The 24,282-nt window shown below is 35.9% G+C and overlaps 1 protein-coding gene across 4 annotated transcripts in view; it reads right to left on the bottom strand.

The window, feature by feature from the left end:
- ADAD1 (adenosine deaminase domain containing 1) overlaps positions 1–24,282 on the bottom strand; it is a 114,688-nt gene that overhangs the window by 78,130 nt on the left and 12,276 nt on the right. For all 4 annotated transcript variants that reach the window (XM_047718366.1, XM_047718364.1, XM_047718363.1 and 1 more), the window contains exons 6-9: positions 20,188–20,313; positions 16,425–16,548; positions 14,373–14,543; positions 12,550–12,779 (exon numbers count right to left, since the gene is read on the bottom strand). In XM_047718366.1, the coding sequence (XP_047574322.1) occupies positions 12,550–12,779; positions 14,373–14,543; positions 16,425–16,548; positions 20,188–20,313 (651 nt within the window). The remainder of the gene's footprint in view (positions 1–12,549; positions 12,780–14,372; positions 14,544–16,424; positions 16,549–20,187; positions 20,314–24,282) is intronic.

Genomic DNA, 24,282 nt, shown 5'->3' with positions numbered 1-24,282 from the left:
GGATTCAACAATTCTATATATTACTTGGCACTCATCAAGATGTGTACTCTAAATCCCCATCACGTATTTCACCCATCCCCCGCCACCACCTGCCACCCTTCCCCCCTCTCTCTGTTCTCTACAGTTAAGAGTCTATTTTCTGGTTTGTCTTTTTTTTTTTTTTTTCCTCCTTGTTTCTGAAATTCCACATGAGTTAAACCATAGGTATTTGCCTTTCTCTGATTTATTTCATTTAGCATTATACCCTCTAGATACATCCATGCTTTTGCAAATGCCAAGATTTCATTCTTTTTGATGGCTGAGTAATATTGTATGTATATACCACATCTTCTTTATTCATGTGTCAGTAGACACTAAGTATTCCTTTGAACAACCCAAATTAAGAAATACTGACAAATTAAGACTAGTTAAAAATATGCTTGGGCACACACAAAAAAAAGATATGCTTGGGCACAAATAGTTGAAAAGAAGTAAGGTCTATGAAATAGTCACTGTCTATAATGAACAGAAGACATGGATTCAAAAGAAAATGTTACATATTACACACTGTGCTACAGAATAAATGTGTCCCAATAAAATTAATAGGTTAAAACCTTTCCAATGAAATAGTAGGCCTTTGTGAGGTACCCTTAAAAAGAGGGTCTCATCCCTGCTACAGTATCAGTGGAACTTTTATTGTAGCAGCCCAAACAGATTAAGACATACTGTAATGAGATAATGGCACTGTTTGTGCCTAAAATACCAAGATACATGTGGGAAAAAACAAAAAAAATGGAATTTCTAAGTCAAATTCCATTTGGGATTTCTTACATACCAAATTGTTTCACCAAAAAGTTTCAATATGGTGGTAACACAGCAGTAATGTAATAGAAAAAAGTATATTACTATTAGAAATTTTACTTTTTCCCTTTATATGTGTACACTTTAACTATTAACTACATCCAAAGTATGGTTTTGGTTATACCTTGAGGCTACATCTTGTTCCTGGAAAAATACAGCTCTAAAACTGTCATATAATAGGGAAAGTTTGATTTATCTCAAGTCCTCTAAAATAACATGAAACCCTAAGGTAAAGTAAAAAATTAAATCTAATCAAGGACCATAGCTGACCTGACTGGACACTTTTTTATACAGAAAAGATTCTGAGGAGATTAATCTACCATAAGTGTAATGTAAGTCAGCAGAAATGGTTGCTGAAACAGCTATTAAAAACTGAGAATGCATGAGTAAGAATATAGTATATAAATCAAAGAATCAGACATTAAAGAACTATGCACTGGTCTTACATCTGGAACAGCATAATTAGTCTGAGGTATTACATTTTACCACCACTACCCATATATTACAGAACATCCAGAGAAAACAATTCAAGTTCCTATGAAACACAAATGTGTGGCTAGGAGAAGACATAAAGGCAAGAAGCATCTTGCCTTTGTATTCATAATGCTCACTCTGTATTTTATTGCATGAATGGTACCCCTGAGAATAATGCGATGGTATACAACACCTAGCATACAGTAGGTGGCTTAATAAGTACCTGATGAAAAAAGAATATAAAAGATTAGATTATCAGAGACCAGTAATTATCAATCCTGGATGCACATTAGAATCTTGAGGGGTTGGGACATTAATACCAATGCCATTCTCACATTATCTTAAAAGCTTCCTGGGTTAGCATAAAATACAACAAGCATAAAAAATAAAATTTATTTTTCAAGTGTTCTGGGCAGAATTAGTTTTAAGTAGAAAAAGAGCACTTTCAAAAATAAAACATGCTGATTCAAACTGTTTATTTATGAAACATTTACTGACCCCCCCTAGCATAAACTGGACCAAGATGAGTGTGTCAAAGCACCTGCTTTCAAGAATGTCAAGTTTAACAGACAAAGCAGTGAGATTCTAGTCACTCACTATGCTCAGACAAAGCTATCAGAGCTCAATTTAATACAAAAAGCAGCAGCATGAGAAGTTATAAAACTGGTTTTGAGTCCAGGCTCTGCCAATAGGCAGACTGACTGACTTGGGGCAATTATTTTACTAACACTAACACTAACAATTACTAACAGTAATTAATTACTGATCTTAAAAAAAAAAAGAAACAAATACAGAATCTCTCAGGTTATCAAATGTTTCTTTAAAGTCCATGAACTATGTTTAAAACAGATTCTTTCACTAGGAGGGAATTAGCAATTGGTATTCTTTATAATCCAAATGTACAATTCAAATTAGTGTATTAAAGGAACTGGACAGAAATACCTCTGTACAAACACTCTTGAAATTTTTAGACAGATGATCTTACCATAATAGAATACCAAATTTTCAAAATACACCTTAAAAACCTTGAAAATTAAAAAATTAAAATCCAGCCCTTAAGTACTTAAGCAAAGTGGATTTTCTTCTTTATATGGATTTTTAAAAAGATTTTATTTTTTTATTTATTAGAGAGTACATGTGCATGAACAGGGGCCAGGACAGAGGGAGAGAATCTCGAGCAGACTAGGCACTGAGCACAGAGCCCCATGATGGGGCTGGATAGCCACAACCCTGAGATCATGACCTGAGCTAAACTCAAGAGTCAGACGCTTACTGACTGAGCCACCCAGGAAATCCTACTCTGGATTATTTTCTTTTCAATAATAGTAAATGTCTTTTTAGCAAGCCTAAGACTTTTTTCCTAAAAAAAGAATACTACCACCAGTAAGTGATAAAATGAATATCTAAGAACACTCACAGCATAAAATTGGCTTCTGTAAACTTTCTAAAAAGTTAAGTAAGTTGAAATATAATAAGTACTCTCCCCACTGGTAATAGATCTAATAAATAAGGTTTTTAAGAATTTTAAATAAAGACCTGTAAAAGATTTCAAAAGAATTATGAGAGAACAGGATGATGTAATTATCCTCAAAGAATTAGATTTAACTTATATTGTCAGTACAGAATTACAGGGAAGCAAATTTCAATTCTAAATAAGGAGGGTTTTTTTTTTTCTTTAAACAACTGGAGCTATTCAATTAATAGAATAGATTGGTTTTAAATCCTATACTTCACATTACATTTTAACACCACTACCCATATATTACAGTTTTAAAATAGGGTTAGATGATACTCTATCAGGAATGGTATAAAATGAGTTTACTTACTAAGTGAGAAGCTCTACTAGACTACAAATAAAGTTCAGTGAACTCTGAAAGTTCTTTTTGCTCTCTAAATTTCTCCTAGTGTACAGAAACTTTTAAATGAATATTTCTCAGAACCATTCGCATCATCTGTATCAGAATCACCCAGTGGTGCTCTTACTTGTATATTCCTCTGTCTCAAAACTCCCTCCCCCAGAAACAGAATAGAGATCTTTAAGAGGTCCAAAAATTGGCATTTTTAACCAACAACTTAAACACATTAAAATCACTTAGGTTATACCCAGGAAGAGCACCAATTAGCTTAAGATGTGTCCCACAAAGATGCCAAGAAAGAGAACAGAAACAATTTTACAAAGTCTATAGTGTTTTTATTGCTACCTGGTATTCCCCATTGCTAGGAGCAAGAGGACACTCAAAATGACAAGAGATTTAATTTTTAAGCTCCTGTCTCAAACCACTAGCTAAATGCTAAATAATTTTACAAGAGCCTATATCCATCCTTTTAAGAAGCTAAATATAGTATGGAGTTATGTCATATAATGACAAGTTTTACAGTATTTTCTTCACCAAACTCAAAGAAAGCTGTGATTCTAGAGACAGCATAGACAATTCTTATATACTTAATAGACATTCAAGAAAAAAGGCCTTTCTTAAAGGAGATTGAGATAAGTTTAAATCCTGAAAGAGTAGGAGACCTAAAAGAAAACAAGGCAAAGAAATTCAGTAAGCAAATTAAATCTAAGAAATGTGCCACCTACAATATTTATTTGGAATAAGAAGATTTAGAAGTAACTCTTTTGAGGGTAAGAATAACTGGCATTATCATATATTACCAGTGGGAATGTGATTTGAAGGGTAACTTAGTAACATTTCTCAAAATTGCAAATGCATACATTTTTGCCTGTGATTCTACTTCCAGAATTCATCTTAGAAATAGATACACATATACATGTGCAAATAATATAAAAAGGTCATTCACTATAGCATTTTGGTAGCTGAAAAAAATTGGAAGCAATCTAAAATTCCCTCAACCTACAAGTGGTTAAATACATTATACCTTTATACAAAGAAATACCATACAATGAGACACAAATAATAATGAAGAAATTCTTTACATACCTGACATGGAAATATTTACAAGATATATTATTAAACAAAAAAAACCAAAAATGCAGAAAAGTATGAACTGTATTATCTATTTATACAAAATACAAAAAAGAAAAAAGAAAAGAAAAAGAACACACATTTACTACTTTAAGTATAAACTATCTTTGGAAAGAAAAACAACAAACTAGGAAAAAGGAATGCCACAGAAGAAAAATGGGTGCCTGGGGCACTAGGATAGGAGGAAAACTTTTCACTAAAAACCCTCTGAATCCTTTGAATTGTGAATCAAGTAATATATTTTCTATACAAAGAAAATAAGCTTAATTAGAAAATAAATAACCAATTTCCTTTTTACAGTTTATTAAAGCCAAACAAAAATAGCATCTTGCATACACATGGAACTGAAAAAAATATTACTTTTAAGAGAAACTCCCAAGAAATGGGTATAAAATATATAAACAACAAAAAAATCAATGAAAAACAAAACAAAACAAATATCAAGGAGGAAGCAAGATGGTGGAGTAGCAGCAGACTGAAATAGCATTAGGCCCCAGGAGTTCAGGTAGATAGTTACCAAACCATTCTGCACACCTACAAACTCAACAGGAAATAGAAAAGAGCAGCAGCAATTTTAGGAACAGAAAATCGACCACTTTCTGGAAGGTAGGATGTCCAGAGAAGTGAATCCGAAGCAATGTGAAGATAAACCACGGGGGAAGGGGCTGGCTCCTGCAAGCAGTGGAGCAGTGGAGCACAAAATCAGGACTTTTAGAAGTCTGCTCCACTGAGGGATGGCTCCAGACGCTAAGTGGGGGTGGAGACTTCACGGGGACAGTGTGATCTCAGGACCCATGGGGTCACAGAAAGACTAGGGGTATCTGAGTGTGGCAGAGCCCCCAAGTATCAGAGCGGGGAAGCCGGCTAAAGAGATGGGAGACAAGGTGGGGACTCTCAGCTCAGGGTTACCTTAAACCCTGATCCAAGGCAGAGTCGGGCCACTGATCTTCAAGCAGGGACACCACAAGTGGCAGATCTGGAGAGACCCCCCTCCTTCCTCCCCTGGAAGAAGCGGCATGTGGGAGCGCACGGTAAGAATCTGCTGAGTTTGGAGATTCCAAAAGGGGCTGTGCGCCAGAGATAGAAAGGCTTGGTCACAGGCCAGGTAAGCAGAGCACCGCCGGAGACCACGGAGACAGGAGGGATTGACTGCTTTTCTCTGAGGACACACTGAGGAGTGGGGCCCCAAGCTCTTGGCTCCTCCAGGCCAGAGACTGGAGGCTGCCATTTCCATTCCCATCCTCCAAAGCTCTACAGAAAGCCTTCAGGGAACAAAAGCTACCAAGAGCAAACCCGAGCAGATTACTTAGCTTGGCCCCTGGTAAGGGCAGTGCAATTCTGCCTCTGGCAAAGACATTTGAGAATCACTGCAACAGGCCCCTCCCCCAGAAGATCAGCAAGAACATCCAGCCAAGACCAAGTTCACCGATAAACGAGAACTGTGGAACTCCAGGATTAGGGGAAAGGAACCTACAGAATTCATAGCTTTTTTCCCATGATCCTTCAGTCTTGCAAAGTTAAATTTTTAAATTTTTTTTCTTATTCTATTTTTTTAACTTTTCCTCTTTCACTTTTAACTTTTTTTAACTATTTTATCTTATCAATACTTTTTTTTAAAAAAAGCTTTTTAAATTTTCATTGTTATAGTCGTATTTTATGCCTTCATTATATTTAACTTAATTTTTTGTATACATATAGGTTTTCTTTTCTTAAAATTTTGGGATATAATTTCTTCTAATAGATCAAAATATACCTTAAATCTAGCTCCAACCTGATGACATTCTCTTCTTTTTTTTCTTTATCTGATAAACTTAGCTTATCAATTCCTTTTTAAAAATCTTTTTAAATTTTCATCTTTACAGTCATAGTCCATCCCTTCATCATGTTTACCCTTATTTCTATACATACAGGTTTTTCTTTCTTTAAGATTTTGGAAGGTAGTTTCTTCTAAGAGACCAAAATATACCCATAATCAAGTGGGTGGCTCTGTTCTAGTCACCAGTCTTTTTTATTTACATATATATATATATATTTTTTTTTTTTTTAACTTTTTTCCCCTTCTTTCTTCTCCCCCCAGTTTCAGGTCTCCTCTGATTTGGTTAGCTTATTATTTTCTGGTGTCTCTGCCACCCTTTTGGTATTTTACTCTCTCATTCATATACTCTTATCTGGATAAAATAACAAGGCAGAAAAACTCACCACAAAAAAAGAACAAGAGGCAGTATTGATGGCTAGGAACTTAATTGATTAATATGGACATTGGTAGTATGTCAGAACTAGAGTTCAGAATGATGATTCTCAAAGTGCTAGCTAGGCTTGAAAAAGGCAGGGAAGATATTAGAGAATCCCTTTCTGGAGAAATAAAACCTCTTTCTGGAGAAATAAAAGAACTAAAATATAACCAAGTTGAAATAAAAAAAGCTATTAGGGAGGTGCAATAAAAAATGGAGGCTCTTACTGCTAGTATAAATGAGACAAAAGAGAGAATTAGTGATATAGAGACTAAATGACTGAGAATAAAGAAGTTGAGCAAAAAAGAGATGAACTCCCAGACCACAAGGGGAGAATTCGAGATAAGTGATACCACAAGATGAAACAATATTAGAATAAATGGGATCCCAGAAGAAGAAGAAAGAGAGAGAGGGACTGAAGGTATATTGGAGCAAATTATAATAGAGAATTTCCCTAGCATATCAAAGGGAACAAGCATCAGAATCCAGGAGACACAGAGAACCCCCTCAGATCAATAAAAATAGATCCACACCGATCATCTAATAGTAAAACTTCTAAGTCTTAGTGACAAAGAGAAAATCCTGAAAGCAGCTAAGGACAAGAGGTCTGTAACATACAGTGGTAGAAATATTAGACTGATAGCAGACTTACCAACACAGACCTGGCAGGCCAGAAAGGACTGGCATGATATACTCAGAGCACTAAATGAGAAAAATATGTAGCCAACAATACTATATCCAGCTAAGCTGTCACTGAAAATAGGAGGAGAGATAAAAGCTTCCAGGACAAACAAAAATTATAAGAATTTTCAAACACCAAACCACCCCTACAGGAAATATTTAAAGGGGTCCTCTAAGCGAAAAAAGAGCCTAAAAGTAATAGACCAGAGAGGAACAGAGACAATACACAGTAACAGTCAACTTACAGGCAATACAACGGCACTAAATTCATATATTTCAACAGCTACCCTGAATGTAAATGGGCTAAATGCCCCAATCTAGACACAGGGTATCAAAATGGGTAAAAAAAAACAAAAACAAAAACAAACAAACAAACATTGATATGCTGTCTATAAGAAACTCATTTGAGACACAAAGACACCTCCAGATTGAAAGTGAGGGGATGGAAAACAATTTACCATGCTAATTGACATCAAAAGAAAAGTGGCAATCCTTTTATCAGTTAAATTAGATTTTAAGCCAAAGACTATAATAAGAGATGAGGAAGGACACTATATCATACTTAAAGGGACTGTCCAACAATAAGATCTAACAATTTTAAATATCCATACCCCTAACATGGGAGCAAACAATTATATAAACCAATTAATAACAGAATCAAAGAAACACATTGACAATAATACAATAATAGTAGGGGACTTAATACTCCCCACACTGATATGGACAGATCATCTAAGCAAAAGATTAACAAGGAAATAAAGGTCTTAAATCACACACTGGACCAGATGAACATCACAGATACATTCTGAACATTCCATCCCAAAGCAACAGAATACACATTCTTCTCTAGGGCACATCAAACATGCTCCAGAATAGATCACATCCTCAGTCACAAATCAGGTCTCAACTGGTACCAAAAGACTGAGATCATTCCCTGCATATTTTCAGACCACAATGCTCTGAAGCTAGAACTCAATCACAAGAGGAACGTTGGAAAGAACTCAAATACATGGAGGCTAAAGAGCATCCTACTAAAGGATGAATGGGTCAACCAGGAAATTAAAGAAGAATTGAAAAAATTCATGAAAACACAACTGTTCAAAATCTGTGGGACACAGAAACAGCAGTCCTGAGACAAAAGTACATAGCAATACATGCTTTGCTCAAGAAGCAAGAAAGGTCTCCAGTATACAACCTAAGTCTACACCTAAAGGACCTGGAATAAGAACAGCAAAGAATGCTAAACACAGGAGGAAAAGAGCAATCCTAAAGATCAGAGCAGAAATCAATGAAATAGAAACCAAAAGAACAATAGAACAAATCAACAAAACTAGGAGCTGATACTTTGAAAGAATTAATAAGATTGATAAACCCCTGGCCAGACTTATCCAAAAGAAAAGAGAAAGGACCCAAATTAATAAACTCATGAATGAAAGAGGAGAGATCACAACCGACACCAAAGAAATACAAACAATTATAAGAACATATTATGAGCAACTATATGCTTGCAAATTTGAAAATCTGGAAGAAATGGATGCACTCCTAGAAATGTATAAACTACCAAAACTGAACCAGGAAGAAATAGAAAACCTGAACAGACCCATAGCCAGTAAGGAGATTGAAGAAGTCATCAAAAATCTCCGAACAAACAAGAGCCCAGGGCCAGACAGCTTCCCAGAGGAATTCTACCAAACAGTTAAAGAAGAATTAATACCTCTTCTCCAGAAACTATCCCAAAAAATAGAAATGGAAAGAAAACTTCCAAACTCATTTTATGAGGCCAACATTACCTTGATCCCCAAACCAAAGACCCCATCAAAAAGGATAATTACAGACCAGTATCCTTCATGAACATGAATGCAAAAATTCTCACCAAAACACTAGCTAATAGGATCCAACATTACCTTAAAAGGATTATTCACCACGACCAAGTGGGATTTATTCCAGGGCTGCAAGGTTGGTTCAACATCCGCAAATCAATAAATGTGATACAATACATTAATAAAAGAACAAGAACCATATGGTACTCTCAATATATGCTGAAAAAGCATTGACAAAGTACAGCATCCTTTCTTGATCAAAACTTGTCACAGTGTAGGGATAGAGGATACATACCTCAATACCATCAAAGCCATCTATGAAAAACCCACAGCAAATATCATTCTCAATGGGGAAAAACTGAGAGCTTTTCCTCTCAGTTTTCCTAAGGTCAGGAACACAGGAGGGATATCCACTATCACCACTGCTATTCAACATAGTACTAGAAGTCCTAGCCTCGGCAATCAGACAACAAAAAAAAAATGAAAGGCATCTGAATCAGCAAAGAAGTCAAACTCTCACTCTTTGCAGATGATATGATACTTTATGTGGAAAAACCAAAAGACTCCACTCCAAAACTGCTAGAAATCATACAGGAATTCAGTAAAGTGTCAGGATATAAAATCAATGCCCAGAAATCAGTTGTATTTCTATATACCAACAGTGAGACAGGAGAGAAAGAAATTAAGGAGTTGATCTCATTTACAATTGCACCCCAAACCATTAGATACCTAGGAATAGACCTTACCAAAGTGGCAAAGAACCTGTACTCAGAAAACTATAAAGTACTCATGAAAGAAATGGAGGAAGACACAAAGAAAGGGAAACACGTTCAGGCTCATGGACTGGAAGAACAAATATTGTGAAAATGTCTATGCTACCCAAAGCAATCTACACATTTAATGAAATCCCTATCAAAATATCACCAATTTTTGTCAAAGAAATGGAACAAATAATCCTAAAATTTATATGGAACCAGAAAGGACCCCGAAGAGCCAGAGGAATGTCGAAAAAGAAAGCCAAAGTTGGTGGTATCACAATTCCAGACCTCAAGCTCTATTACAAAGCTGTCATCATCAAGACAGTATGGTACTGGCACAAAAACAGACACATACATCAAAGGAACAGAATAGAGAGCCCAGAAACAAACCCTCAACTCTACGGTCATCTAATCTTTGACAAAGCAGGAAAGAATGTCCAATGGAAAAAAGTCTCTTCAACAAATGGTGTTGGGAAAATTGGACAGCCGCATGCAGAAGAATGAAACTGGACCATTTCCTTATACCACACACAAAACAGCCTCCAAATGGATGAAAGACCTCAATGTGAGAAAGGAATCCATCAAAATCCTTGAGGAGAACACAGGCAGCAACCTCTTTGACTGCAGCCACAGCAAATTCTTCCTAGAAACATTGCCAAAGGAAAGGGAAGCAAGGGCAAAAATGAACTATTGGGACTTCATCAAGATCAAAAGCTTTTGAAAAAAACCAAAAACCAAAAGACAATGGACAGAATGGGAGAAGATATTTGCAAATGACATATCAGATAAAGGGTTAGTATCCAAAATCTGTAAGGAACTTATCAAACTCAACACCCAAAGAACAAATAATCCAATCAAGGGCAGAAGACAAGAACAGATATTTCTACAAAGACATCCAAATGGCCAACCAAACACATGAAAAAATGCTCAACGTCACTCGGCATCAGGGAAATACAAATCAAAACCACAATGAGATACCACCCCACTCTAGTAAGAATGGCTAAAATTAACAAGTCAGGAAATGACAGATGTTGGTGAGGATGCGGAGAAAGGGGAACCCTCCTACACTGTTGGTGGGAATGCAAGCTGGTGCAGTCACTCTGGAAAACAGCATGGAGTTTCCTTAAAAGTTGAAAATAGAGATACCCTATGATTTACCCTAGGGTAAATACTGGGTATTTACCCTAAAAATACAACATATTGATTTGAAGGGGCATGTGCACCTGAATGTTTATAGCAGCAGTGTCCACAATCTCTAAACCATGGAAAGAACCTAGATGTCCATCAACAGATGAATGGATAAAGAAGAGGTGGTATAGATATACAATGAATACTATGCAGCCATCAAAAGAAATGAAATCTTGCCTTCTGCAACAATGTAAATGGAACTAGAGGGTATTATGCTGAGAGAAATAATCAGAGAAACACAATTATCATATGGTATCTCCAATATGAGGAATTTGAGAGGCAAAGCGGGAGGTTGTGAGGATAGGGAAGAGAAAAAAAAAGGAAACCAGATGGGATCAGGAAGGAGACAAACCATAAGAGACTCTCAATCTCACAAAACAAACTTAGGGTTGCTGGGGGATGGGGGGTATGGATAGGGTGGTTGGGTTATGGACAATGGGAGGGTATAGGCTATGGTGAGTGTTGTGAAATGTGTAAGCCTAATGATTCACAGACCTGTACTGTTGGGACAAATAATACATTGTATGTTAATAAAAATAATTTTTAAGAAAAAAGGACATTGGGTCTTCTAGGATGGTGTCCCAGATGCTACCCCAAATGGTCTTTCAAACAGTGAGCATACTGGGATATCGGGATGCTTGGGTGGGGCTCAGTCAGTTAAATGTCTACTTTTGGCTCAGGTCATGATCCCAGGGTCCTGGGATCAAGTCCCACATTGGGCTCCTTGCTCAGTGGGGATCCTACATCTGCCTGTGCCTGCTGCTCCCCCTACTTGTGCACTCTCTCTCTCTCTGACAAATAATACCTTAAAAAAAAAAACCAGAAATGCAACCACCTAAAAACAAAAATATTACCTATTTAAGGATCTCAAGCTTACACAGGCGATTGTTTTCAAAAAGGAATGGCAAGCAAAGAACCAAGTAACAGCAGTATTTAAAGTGCTTCACAGGTGTAAATTAAAGTTTTGCAACACTCAGAGTTTTATGAAAACTATACATGAGTCCCCTAATTGTTTACTGACAATGGTTGAAAAACCATTCAAATGTAATTACATAATTTGGTAATACCTCCCACCAAAGAATGAATTACTAGTTCCCATTATTTATCGTGTGTTCTAGTTACTGCCTACTCATTTGACAACTTAAAAGGTCCCAGATCATAACCAAATGTGTGAAAAACGTAGCTAAAAAACCAAATGGGCATATAAGACTTTTCTTATTTTAAAGATAATTAAATATAAGCTTTCAGACTTGAGAAGTTCAAGGAAACATCTTTCTCCCAAAGAAAGGGGAAAAATGGAAATATTGTGCAAACAAATGTGTAAGTTCAAAGTATAATACATCTAACTGGCTAATTTAAAATAGTAATTGTCCTCCTCCTGATAAGAAGATAGAAGTCGAATTACACAAAGTATCATCACAAGTTACTACGAAACGGAAATCTCAATGAAACAATATGGTTTTTTTTACCTTAAATAAAGGATCATGTATGCAAAATCTCAATTTATTTTGATTAAGTAAAATATATTTCCTTAGTAAGAGAGGCCAGGAGGTAATGAAATTCCACTCACCAACAAGTATACTGCTGATATAAACTGGCTGTATAAAGTGACTCAGCAATGCTCCCTGTACACCAAGCACTTCCCATCTTGTCAATTTGTCACTTGAGGACATACTGCTTACTCTATTAACAACATCTGCAGGACAGTAGACAGTCAGATAAATTTTGCCTTCAACAGCCACATGGAGACTCAGTTCTTCATTGGCTTCAAACGCAGATATAGAATGTGGATTAAGACGCCTAGAAAAAGGAAAAGTTTTTTCCTTTAAAAAACAAAGTATACACAATGGAATATTACTCAGCCATAAAAAGAACAAAATCCTGCCATTTGCAATGATATGCAGGGAGCTAGAGCATATTATGCTAAGTGAAAGTCAGTCAGAGAAAGACAAATACCATATGATTTCACTCATGTGGAATTTAAGAAACAAATGAGAAAAAGGAAAAGGTGGGGGGCAAACCAAGAAACAGATTCTTTTAACCATCATCAACACACAGATGGCTTCCAGGGATGGGTGAAACAGGAGACGGGGATTAAGGGGTGCACTTTCGTTGAGCACCGGGTGTTGTACAGAAGTGTTAAATCACTATATTGTACACCTGAAACTAATATAACACTGTATGTTAACTAAATGGAATTTAAATTAAAAATTTAAAAAATTAAAAATTTTAAAAATAAAATCTATACGTACTTAAGAATTTTTTTCAAACATGTCTAACTTGCCAGTGTACATTTACTTCTAGTAATAAAAACAGATGTAAAACTAAAACAAGTTTGGGATGGAGTGACTTGGTCCCACAAGATAAATACCAAATAGAAATTAACCATATTTACAGCTTCCAGCAAAGATAAATTATTTTTACTGTCTTTACGTCCCTTAAAAATTTTTGTTCCTACCAAAGGTCTTATTGTCTTTCTCTGTATGGAAATTTTTAAAAACTACAAAAAGAATGAAGGAAAAAAACACTGACAATTTGTATTCAAGATTCTTCTCCAATAAAATATGTTAAAAAAAATTAAACGTAAAATCATTTGTCCTGAATTTTTTCTCCAGAAAGATTCCTTGCCTTTGTCTTCAAAGGTGTAACTGGAAAAATCTGTAACAAAATATTAACCATGGTTATCTCTAGATAGTCAGACTTGCTTTCTCCTTTGTGCTTGTCTGTCCTGTTTAAATTTTATGCTGATGCTACCCATTCATCAAGATAATGAAGTTTTAGCTACAGATTGACCAGAAAAACAAATGGAATTTCTTAGCTCCTGCATTAGCATGTGATAGTGCACAAATCTATGCTTTCCTAACATTTATGAAGTCTTAAAACTCGACAGAAAAAAAATTTCAACAGCATGGAAAGAAAGTGGTAAAGTACATGGAATATTTAAGTACTAGTAATAGATCAGATTGAGTGGAGGGGAGGAGGGGAGAAGTAGTAATAGACCAGATTAGATCAAGTGGCCCTCTAGCAGGCCACAAATAACACCTCAAGCCAGAAAGAGAATTCAGATAGATATGAATTTCCATGTTCTATTGCTCTAGGGATTCAGAATATATGATACAGCCATTCTGATTGCTTTCACTTTTTTAAAAGAATTTATTTATTTATATGACAGAGACACACTGAGAGCAGGAACACAAACAGGGGTAGTGGGAGAGGGAGAAGCAGGATCCCCTCGGAGCAGGGAGCCCAGTGTGGAGCTCGATGTGGGGCCTGATGTGGGGCTCAATCCCAGGACCCTGGGATCATGACATGAGCCGAAGGCAGAGACTTAATGACTGAGCCACCCAGGCACCCCTCCTGACTGCTTTTAAAAACAACTCCCATGATACTTACAATTGTGACTTAATCTGGGCTGAACCTTTAGGCAACTGGTTCATATAGAGATAAATGTTGATAATCTGTTTCAGAGTGAGTAGATTAGAAGCTGGTTCTGTACAAAATATTGATTTTTCCATCATAGCAGGATTTTTGCTGTAGAAGAGTAGAAGTTGTCTATAAAAATACCTAAAATAAAAAGGTTATAAGTTTATCAAGTCATAAAATTTTAAAGTAATTTATCTTAAGCGTCATATTCGTAAGTGTCGTGAGCAATGTTCCTCCCCGTGTTGAAAGTGATAAGAACTCCTAAAATAACTTGAGCATTATTTAATGAAGAGTTAAATCCTGTAAGAGGTCCTCAACTGGAGCCCAGTCTGACATGTGACCTGCTTAAAAGCACCACTCCTTGACTACCGCTCCACTCATTTCACATTTGGGTCCTCAACTGTCATATCCTCATTTCTCTACTGATCCCTCTCTTTGTTCTCAGACAGTTCTGCTCTCAGTCTCCTACCTGAAGTGTCAAAATTCTGCCTTGCTTCTATTTTTCTTTCCCCACCAAAACAGACAAACAACAACTGTGGTTCCTGCTCCTTAGTGATTTTAAAGACAAAAACATAGAAATACAAGAACAATACAATGAAGACCGTAAGTTATACTAAAAAGTGAAACAAGTCTCCTGAAAAATTTATACTAATCAAATCAAGGGACAAATACTATTTTGCTTATTAAATAAAAAACATGATTTTAGTCCTTTCATCAGAAATAAGAAGAAAATTCAGCACAAGCATATAATAGGTCCAAGCATGGGAAGAAATAAACGTAAAAGAGGTAATCTTAGAGAGGTCAAGTAATTCAATAAGCACCAACGAGGATTAAAAGACAATGACTTGCATTACCTTCATGGATTTCCTCAAAACCTTCCTTTTAAGATTAGAGGATTCTTTCCTTAGAGACGTGTACTTAAAGTTTTTCAGGCAAAATAATGTTTAACTTTGTTTTAAAATACTCTACCAAAGAAAATAGCACCATCAAAAAGTGTGGATGCATAGGTTAAATAAGAACAGCAGAATGCTGGTAACTGGATATGATCATTGGATACTGGTATCAGAATGCTGATAACTGAATGGTAGAATTCACTATCCTTTTCTTACTTATGTTTGAAAATACCTATAAAAAAGTTTTATAAAATGTAAGCTCAATGCCTTAGCAGAACCAAAATCTGGTGGATCCTGGAGAAAATAACAGATTTCTCACTTTTCATACAAAGAGACTTCTAAGGAGTAAATTCCTGGCTTCTCTCTCCCACCTGCTATTCACTCCTTTTGTAAGGAGCAGAGTAACTACAGAAGAATTTGGGAGAAGAAACTAGGTATGCTCACCTCAGCCCTTTTCTCCCTCTTTGAGATCTGCCAGCCTGTATTAACTTATAGTTATAAAACAAGTCAGGAGGATGAAAAATATAGCACAGGGAGTATAGTCAATCATACTCTGATAACATCATATGGTGACAGAAGATGACTACATTTATCATGGTGGTGAATGTGTTAAGTATTGAACATAAACATGTTTAACATTGTATGTCAACTATATTTCAGTAAAAAAAAGAATACCATATCTACATTCTGCTATATGGTAAACTTTGCACAGACCTTATGAAGGGAAACTTACCAGCTCCAGGTGATATCTTTGGATAACTATGACTAATTTGGGGGGGGGGGTGATATTACCAAGTCGACTTGGTCCAGATATAAAGCTATATATTCCAATTACTTTGATAAAAAAAGATGATATATTTTAAAAAGAGCTGTAGAACTCTTGAAACTGAGTTCATAAGGTCTTGATAATAGAAGCCACTAAAAACCACCAATTATAGACACTGTAGTTACTGTAAGATTTTTTTAAAATGACATGGAAATAATCAAATGGCTTGGATAAATAAGGGACAGTCATATCCGTGGCTTAATAATCAGTAAAATTCCATTTGTAAATAAAGACATTGTTATGTGGTTACTTTGGACTGAAAGCATTAACATTTGGTGGCATTAAATATATGTGTTACCTTACCTAAGGAGAGACCTTCTTGCTGTAACAACAGCATGAGTGTCATGCAACACTCTTCCATTTGGCTTAATGCACTGGCTGTAATTGTATTCACCTGTGCCAACAGCTACAACTTCATGCTGTCCAGCTGAAAGGAAAAGGTTAATGGTAGCAGGTTATTTTAACCTCCCTCTTTCATATGTTCAACCTCTACCTTACCATTTTAAGGTTACTTATACTGACCAAAAAATGGAAAAATTTCGCAGTTTCAACCAAGAGTTTGAAAGTCTTCTAGGAACCAATATTTTCAATACTTCAATAATATTTCAATTAAAAAGACATTTTATAATAGTTCATCTAAAATTTTACCACAATTAATAGAATCATCAGATATCCTTAGTTTTCAAACATGCATTTATTTCTTCTACATCTAGATATGTTTGGCTTACTAGAGACTTCATTTGCTATTTTACTTTTGCAAATTAAGTTATCTACAGCGGCTCTCTTTTTTTTCTTAATCCACTCAAATTCTCTACAAATCATAGTTTCCCTGTTCTACTGACACTGCTTTTTAAAAGACTTTTTATTTGAGAGACTGTGCGTGTGAATGAACAGTGGGGAGGAGCAGAGGGAAAGGGAGGAACAGAATCCCCACTGACAGAGAGCCTGACCCAGAGCTCAATCCAAGGACCTCAAGATCATGACCTGAGCAGAAGTCAGATGCTTAACTGAGTCCTCCAGGCACCCCTGAAAATGTTTTAAAGAAAAAACACCTTATTCTTTTTCTAATATTTTTTCTCCATTTGTTTTTTGCTGAATGAGTTTCCTTATATAATTCTTTTTTCCTTTCACATCCTAAGTATAAGACCTTTCTATAACATAGTCACTAAGCTCATTGCTCTTTTTTCTCTGGAATATTCTCCTCTTGCTTTTTCTTTTACATCTGTGTTGATGATTTCAGAAAGTCTTTCTTTAACTTTCAGATAAAGTTCAGTTTCAGGGGTGCATGGGTGGCTCAGTCAGTTGTGTCAGGACTCTTGATTTTGGCTCAGGACATGATCTCAGTCAGGGTCCTGAGCTGGAGCCCCACAAGATGATTCCCTGAGTTGGGAGGTTCAGCAGGGGGTCTGCTTGAGATTCTCTCTCTCCCTCTCCTTCTGCCTCTCCTCCAGCTCACATGCTCGCACACTCTCTTTAAAACAAATAAATCCTTAAAAAAAGAAAAAGTGTCACATTTGCAAATACCTAAAGGACTTTCATTAATTTGACAAAAACTGTTGAGGTCCTATGAAGTTCCAGGCGCTAAGGAAGATGCTAGGAATAAAATGTTGAGCAAGACATGCCTTCATTAAGCTTCTAATAAGAAAGACAGAAAAAGACTAAACAAACCACAAACTGTGATACATGCTTTAAAGGAAAAAAATATGGGGCCAATGTAAAGAATAATGGTGGGGGGAGAAGATTACCTATGCAAACTAGTTGGAGAATCTCTCCTTATGAAACTGAAATTTAAGTTTCCAGTATGAGGAGTGAGCAGCATGAGTGAGGTAAAGGGGATTGCGGTCAAAAGAAAAAGCTTGTGCAGACCTTGGGCAGAGGGAGACCAGTATAGCTGCTCCAGTAAAGAGTGAAAGGAATGGCATAAGATGAGGTTAGAGAATAAAGCATCATAAACCATGCTAAGGAGTATGTGGTTTTACCCAAGAGAGCTATGGTGAAGCTACTGAAGGTAAGAGAGTGAAAACAATATTGGGTTACATTTTAAGATCACTTCTTTATGTGGAGAATGTGGAGAATGCTGTAAGTCCAAGAAGCTGAAGACATAATGACTTAAGATTTGAGTAATGAAGGGTGGTTGGAAAAGAATAATCAGATCTGAGAATTTGGAGACATAATAGAACTTAGAGATAAATTGTAGAGTACTAGGGAAAGGACCTAGCTTTTTAGTCTGTCTGAGCAAATGGGAAATGCCATTTATTCAGATGGAGAAAGCTGGAGGAGGAGTAAAATTAGATGGGAAAAATATAAAGGTCCATTGTCACAAACAAAGCTGCTCCAGTAAGGAGAGGATGGTGATGGGAAAAGGTAATTATACAGTGTCAGTGTAAGTTCTGAAATGGTGATGTAAAGCTCTGAGTTACAAATAGAAACTCAGTTCCTACTTCAACTCTATAACTCGACCTGCCGTGTTTCAGTGAGATACTAGTTGGATAATGCAAGAAAAAGAGGAGAAACCAAAAGAAGAAATTCAAGATATGATAGGGAATAGAACCAAAGTTTAAATGAAGGGATTAGCTATAAGAGGAAAGATCCTTCCTCCACTCACAGTGGAGAAGATGAGCACAAATGCAAGGAATTACATAGATTTGGTAGTAGAGACCAGAAAGAAGTTTGGATTTGATAATTTCTTACAGACAAAATTAAAAATTATGAGACAGGGCCATTAGCTGAAAGCAAGATGGAAGAGAGGATGTAGGATATTTGAGGACAAAGAAAAGTATGAAATGGACATTTCAGGGAATGTGTGAGCAACCCTACTGGAGACACAGGCTGGTTGGGCAGTGAGGAATACCCATCTGAGGTTCCTAATACATTTTAAGTATGTACTGATTATCTGAGTTACTCCAGGAACATGTACTTAACCTTACTCAGTCTTTTCCTACCCCACATTCACAACTGTATTTCCAAAACCAGATTTATTACTCTCATCCACACTATTCACACTTCACATCAGCTTTCAGATTCCTGTGTATATGGAAGCACCACTGTACCATGTAAATTTGAAATGTTATGTTTTATTCATCCCACTTCACCTATCATTTGTTGTCACATTCATCTTATCACATCAATTTCTAAAAAATATTTTCTTTCCCTGTTCGTTTCTATCTCAACTCTAACGTAAGCAGCTGCATCACAATCACCTAAATTATGATTCCTTAATTCAGCCCCAATCCTTACAGTATTTAAAAAAAAACTGTTGGCAATTATTGCTTAAACATCAACTTATTTTAATCATTACAAAAGTAATTTAAGCTTTTCCTAAATGCCAAGTACTGGGTCAAGAATTTATATTATCACATCTAAGTCTAGTAACTTAAGTAGAGATAATTTCTACTTTTAAGAAATTAGAAGAAAACTGAAGGAGAGAATTATATATCATGCTCAAAGTCATTTAAGTAGCAGAGCTAAGTCTCATGACTTAGAATCAATCCCTGACCAAAAATCTTTCACCATTACTATCTTTCTCATTAAACCCAACTTCTGACTGGATTTTAAATGACTCCATAATTCAGTATATCTTATCAACCTAAGTATATTCTGTATTACTTTATTTTATACACACACACACACACACACACATATACACAGGCACATATGTATGGACTACATATATATATTTCTGCACTAGTAATAAATTTATTGTTCTATAAACAATTGTCACTGTTCTCATTGTTGCTTTCTTCTTTCTATTTCTCTCTCTCCTTCATTTATTCAAGTCTTATTAACTTAAAGTTAAAACTTAAAGTTTCAGTATCCAAATATTTTAACTCTGTCAGCTCTCAACTGTCTATGAATTCTCATACATGTTTGGAGATATATATACACTTTAACTCTAAAAGCCTTTGTATTTAATGATCCACACCCACTAGAAAAGGCCACTTCAAATCAATCAAAGCTACACCATTGTAAAAATGGCCAAAGATAGTCATTTAAAACACTACTATATACAGCTCAAATGATTAAGATATTTAATACTTTTTCCACAAGGCCAAATACTTGGACTTACCTCTTTCAATTATAAAAGCAGCCAATGAATTGCTACATTTCAGATATTCTGAATGATTGGAAATTAGTTGATTAAATGTTTCTTTAACAATTTGTGAAATCTTTGCATACTGAATATGTCTTCCTTCTGGAAAAAAAAATCAAATGGAATATGAATTTGAAGAACACACTGCTTTCTCCCAGAGGCCTCTATTATTCCTATTATAACACTGCAATTGAGTGACTTTGTTATTTACAGGTAAGGGAGTAAATTATAATTTATGTCATGATTGATATTTTAAAGCATTAAATTCTATAAAACAACTACATTATTGAGCTTTATGGAAAACTCCTTGTAAAAAAATTCTTAATATTACATATCAAAGAATTATTATTTATGAAATAGTCAAAAGTCCTACAAGACACAAGTCATTATTCTTTGAATAAGATGCTCCCATATTGCCAACCAACATCTCACTGAATGCTAGTAGTCTTCCCTCAACACTGTGATAATTAAAATACACTCCTTAGTATTTGCCCCACTAAGAACTACTGCAAAGCATTAAGCACTTAGACCCCTGATATAGTCCATGTTCCTACTAAAAAAGTCCTAAACTTTCAAAGGGGATAAAGAGAGTTTTAAGTAACTAGGATCACTAAAGGACAGTTTATAACCAAGAATATACATCAAAGTTACCCATGCATTTTTTTTTTAAAACATGACAGCGCTTAAAATTAAGATTCTGGATAGGGCCCTGGCCATTTGTTGCTTTGGTATCCCTACTAAAGAACCATTGTTTTGGAGAATGAGAGGTTGCAGAATGACCTCCCACAGTGTTTCTCCAAGTTTAGTTGTAAGCCACTGATAGTTCCTGGTGTTTCATGAGGTTGCTCAGTAGTGTATCAAGTGGATTGCAGTCGATTTCATATTTTTAGAGTAAAACAAGCAATGAAACAACTTTGCTGTCATGCATTATATATGAAATGAATAAAATTTTCACAGAAATTCTTTCTACCAGCTTAATCATCATTACGTTAAAAAAAAAAGTACACAAATGATAAAAGTATATTTTGACAATCTCAGCTAACATTCTGCTAACAGGACACAATACCTTTCAGTTAGGCCATTTACATATTTTTGTTTATATCTGTTAAACTTTAATTTTTCTCTTAATATTGTTAATACTATCTTCTTGCCAAAAACAAATTCACATTATCAAGAAGAATGTGAACAATCACAAAATTACAAAATGAAGCTCTGAGAGCAGAAAGAATGAAGTAATAGTTATATTCTTCTGTCTCCTCACAAAACATATAATGTGGAGGTGCCAATTATTACCGTAATTGCATGCTAGCATATATTTCACTAAGACCGATATTGACAAAACCATCATTATGTGGTGTACAAATTAGTTTTTAGTCCTTACGTAGTAAAAATATGAGAAGTACTCACAACTTGTCTCTGCGTACCAAAAACTCATGATACAGAAGAAGCAGTATCCATTTAATGATATTTAACTTTTTAAAAAAATATTTTAATCTATTTTTTAAAAAGATTTTATTTTACTTATTTGAGAGAGAGAGCTTGCATGCAAGAGAGGGAAAGAGCATGAGCATAGGGAGGGGCAAAGGAGAGAAAGAAGCAGACTCCCTGCGGGAAAAAAAAAAAAAAAAAAAGCCTGATGTGGGGCTCCATCCCAGGACCCTGAGATCATGACCTGAGCTAAAGGCAGATGCTTAAGTGATGAGCCACCCAGGTGCCCCAAGATTTTATCTATTTGAGAGAGACACAGAGAGAGAAAGAGGGCACAAGATGGGGGAGGGTCAGAGAGAAAAGCAGACTTCCCACTGAGTGGGGAACCTGATGCAGGGCTCCATCTTGAGACTCCAGGATCATGACCCAAGCCAACGGCAGAAGCTTAACTCACTGAGCCACCCAGGCACCCCAGATTTGGCTTTTTAAAAAAACTGAAACAGCAATATAAAAATATACATTCAGAAGTTGCATCACCAAATGCAGGCAATGTTACCAGTTTCTGAAATAAATTTTGAGAATCTAGAAATATGTATCACTTCAAAAAACAAAAAATGGGACATGTTGAAATGCACTTTTTGCATTTACTTGGTCTTGAACATCACTCAAGGGTAGACATTAGTATTACCTTATCCTTCTTAATGGGTCCATAGAATGAATGAACTGTAATTTGTTTGATCATATCATATAGAGTTAGCAAGTACTGCATTATGATATAGAGTAGAAAAACACACTGTGATTAGTATAGAACAAGAATTGAGTATGGGGCAAAACAAAAAAAAATGTTCTGCTACACATTAAAAGGTTGTACCTAAATATCATAAAGCACATTTGGGACTTAACAACATACCAGTATATCTCTTGATCTTAATTCAGTGTTGAAGGTAAATAATATTGTGAATATAACCAAGTCTCAGTTACTAGATGTATCTCTTCTAAGAAATAGAAAATGCAATACCATTTTCCTTAAACAGGTATATGTGTAATGTACCATTAAGGAAATAAAATGTTCTCCCAAATTACTGAAAATGAAAGATAAGATAAAAATATGACATGCAGGGGCGCCTGGGTGGCTCAGTGGGTTAGGCCGCTGCCTTCGGCTCAGGTCATGATCTCGGGGTCCTGGGATCGAGTCCCGCATCGGGCTCTCTGCTCAGCAGGGAGCCTGCTTCCCTTCCTCTCTCTCTGCCTGCCTCTCTACCTACTTGTGATCTCTCTCTGTCAAATAAATAAATAAAATAAAATAAAAAATATGACATGCATAATGCCATTTAACATTTCTTTAATTTTGAGTAGCTAATTTCAAGTGATCTTCAATATCATGAATAACCTAAACCTATCTTCAGAGTCAAAACACCACTCTTTAAAAATTTCCATTTATTTATTTGTTTATTTAATTTTTAGAGAGGGGGCAGGAAGTCAAAGAGAGACAGAATCTTAAGCAGGCTCCACACCCAGCATAGAGCCCAATGCCGATCTCCATCTCACAACCTGGAGATTATCACCTGAGCTGAAATCGAGTCGAAGCTATGGACTGAGCCAAGCAGGCACCCCAAAATATCATGATTTTTAATGAAATATGGTCCAGTTAGAAATAGGACAATGCAGACAGGCTGTGAAATAGTGATACACTCTATAACTGGCCCAACCAGGATCTGTTTTGGAAATTACTGTGGGCCTCAAATCTTTTTTCTCCAAAGGCAACAACATTTAACTCCTGTGTTTACCCATAAGCTGGAAGGATGAGGTTTGCTCTACAAGTTCTGACAATTTGACTCCTGTCTCAGCCTACTAAACTTGGCTCTAATCATATATTTCCTTAAACATACTGTTAACCACATTTTCTTTCTTCCTCACAGATTTATCTTTTTTCTCGGGGTAATATTAAACTATATTGTCAGTCACTGATCAGAGTTTTTATCCCACTATTCATTAAAGTTGCCCACGGAGGCTGAAAAGACAGACTAGAGCTCTCTCCCACGTTAAGGGATGATTACTTCTAGATTCACCTCACACTTCCCTTCTTTTCTTCAATTCTTAGGACTGTTAGATCAAATTACTAAACTTTGGTGAATTTTGCCATTTGAATAGGCCTATTTTCCCTGGTCTGGTCCATTTACTCCAAACAAGCTCAGTCTTTCTCTGTTTTAGACAGATAATGTAAATTTAAGAAAACAATGTACAAACCAAGTCTGAATAGGCATAAAGTTTATTTTTAAATCCTAATCTCCAGGAGTGCCTGGGTGGCTCAGTGGGTTAAAGCCTCTGCCTTTGGCTCAGGTCCTGGGATCGAGACTTGCATTGGGCCGCTCTGCTCGGTGGGGGGCCTGCTCCCCCCACCCTGGCCTACCTGTGATCTCTGCCTGTCCAATAAATGAGTAAAATCTTTGAAAATAAATAAATAAATAAATCCTAATCTCCAGATTTAGAAGAGAAAGGCACATTTTCATTTTAAATCTATAAGCATTCTGAACTTTGAAGTGTTAACCACTATGTAAACAATGGAGAAATAATTTCCTGACTTTCAGAGGATTCATAATCTGACAGGAAACGGATACAACTACAACACATGTTGAATATGAC

The sequence above is a fragment of the Lutra lutra genome, chromosome 2, assembly GCF_902655055.1.
Source record: "Lutra lutra chromosome 2, mLutLut1.2, whole genome shotgun sequence".
Taxonomy (NCBI): domain Eukaryota; kingdom Metazoa; phylum Chordata; class Mammalia; order Carnivora; family Mustelidae; genus Lutra; species Lutra lutra.
Note: the sequence above shows the minus strand (reverse complement) of the source record. Positions and strands in the feature narration are given on the sequence as shown.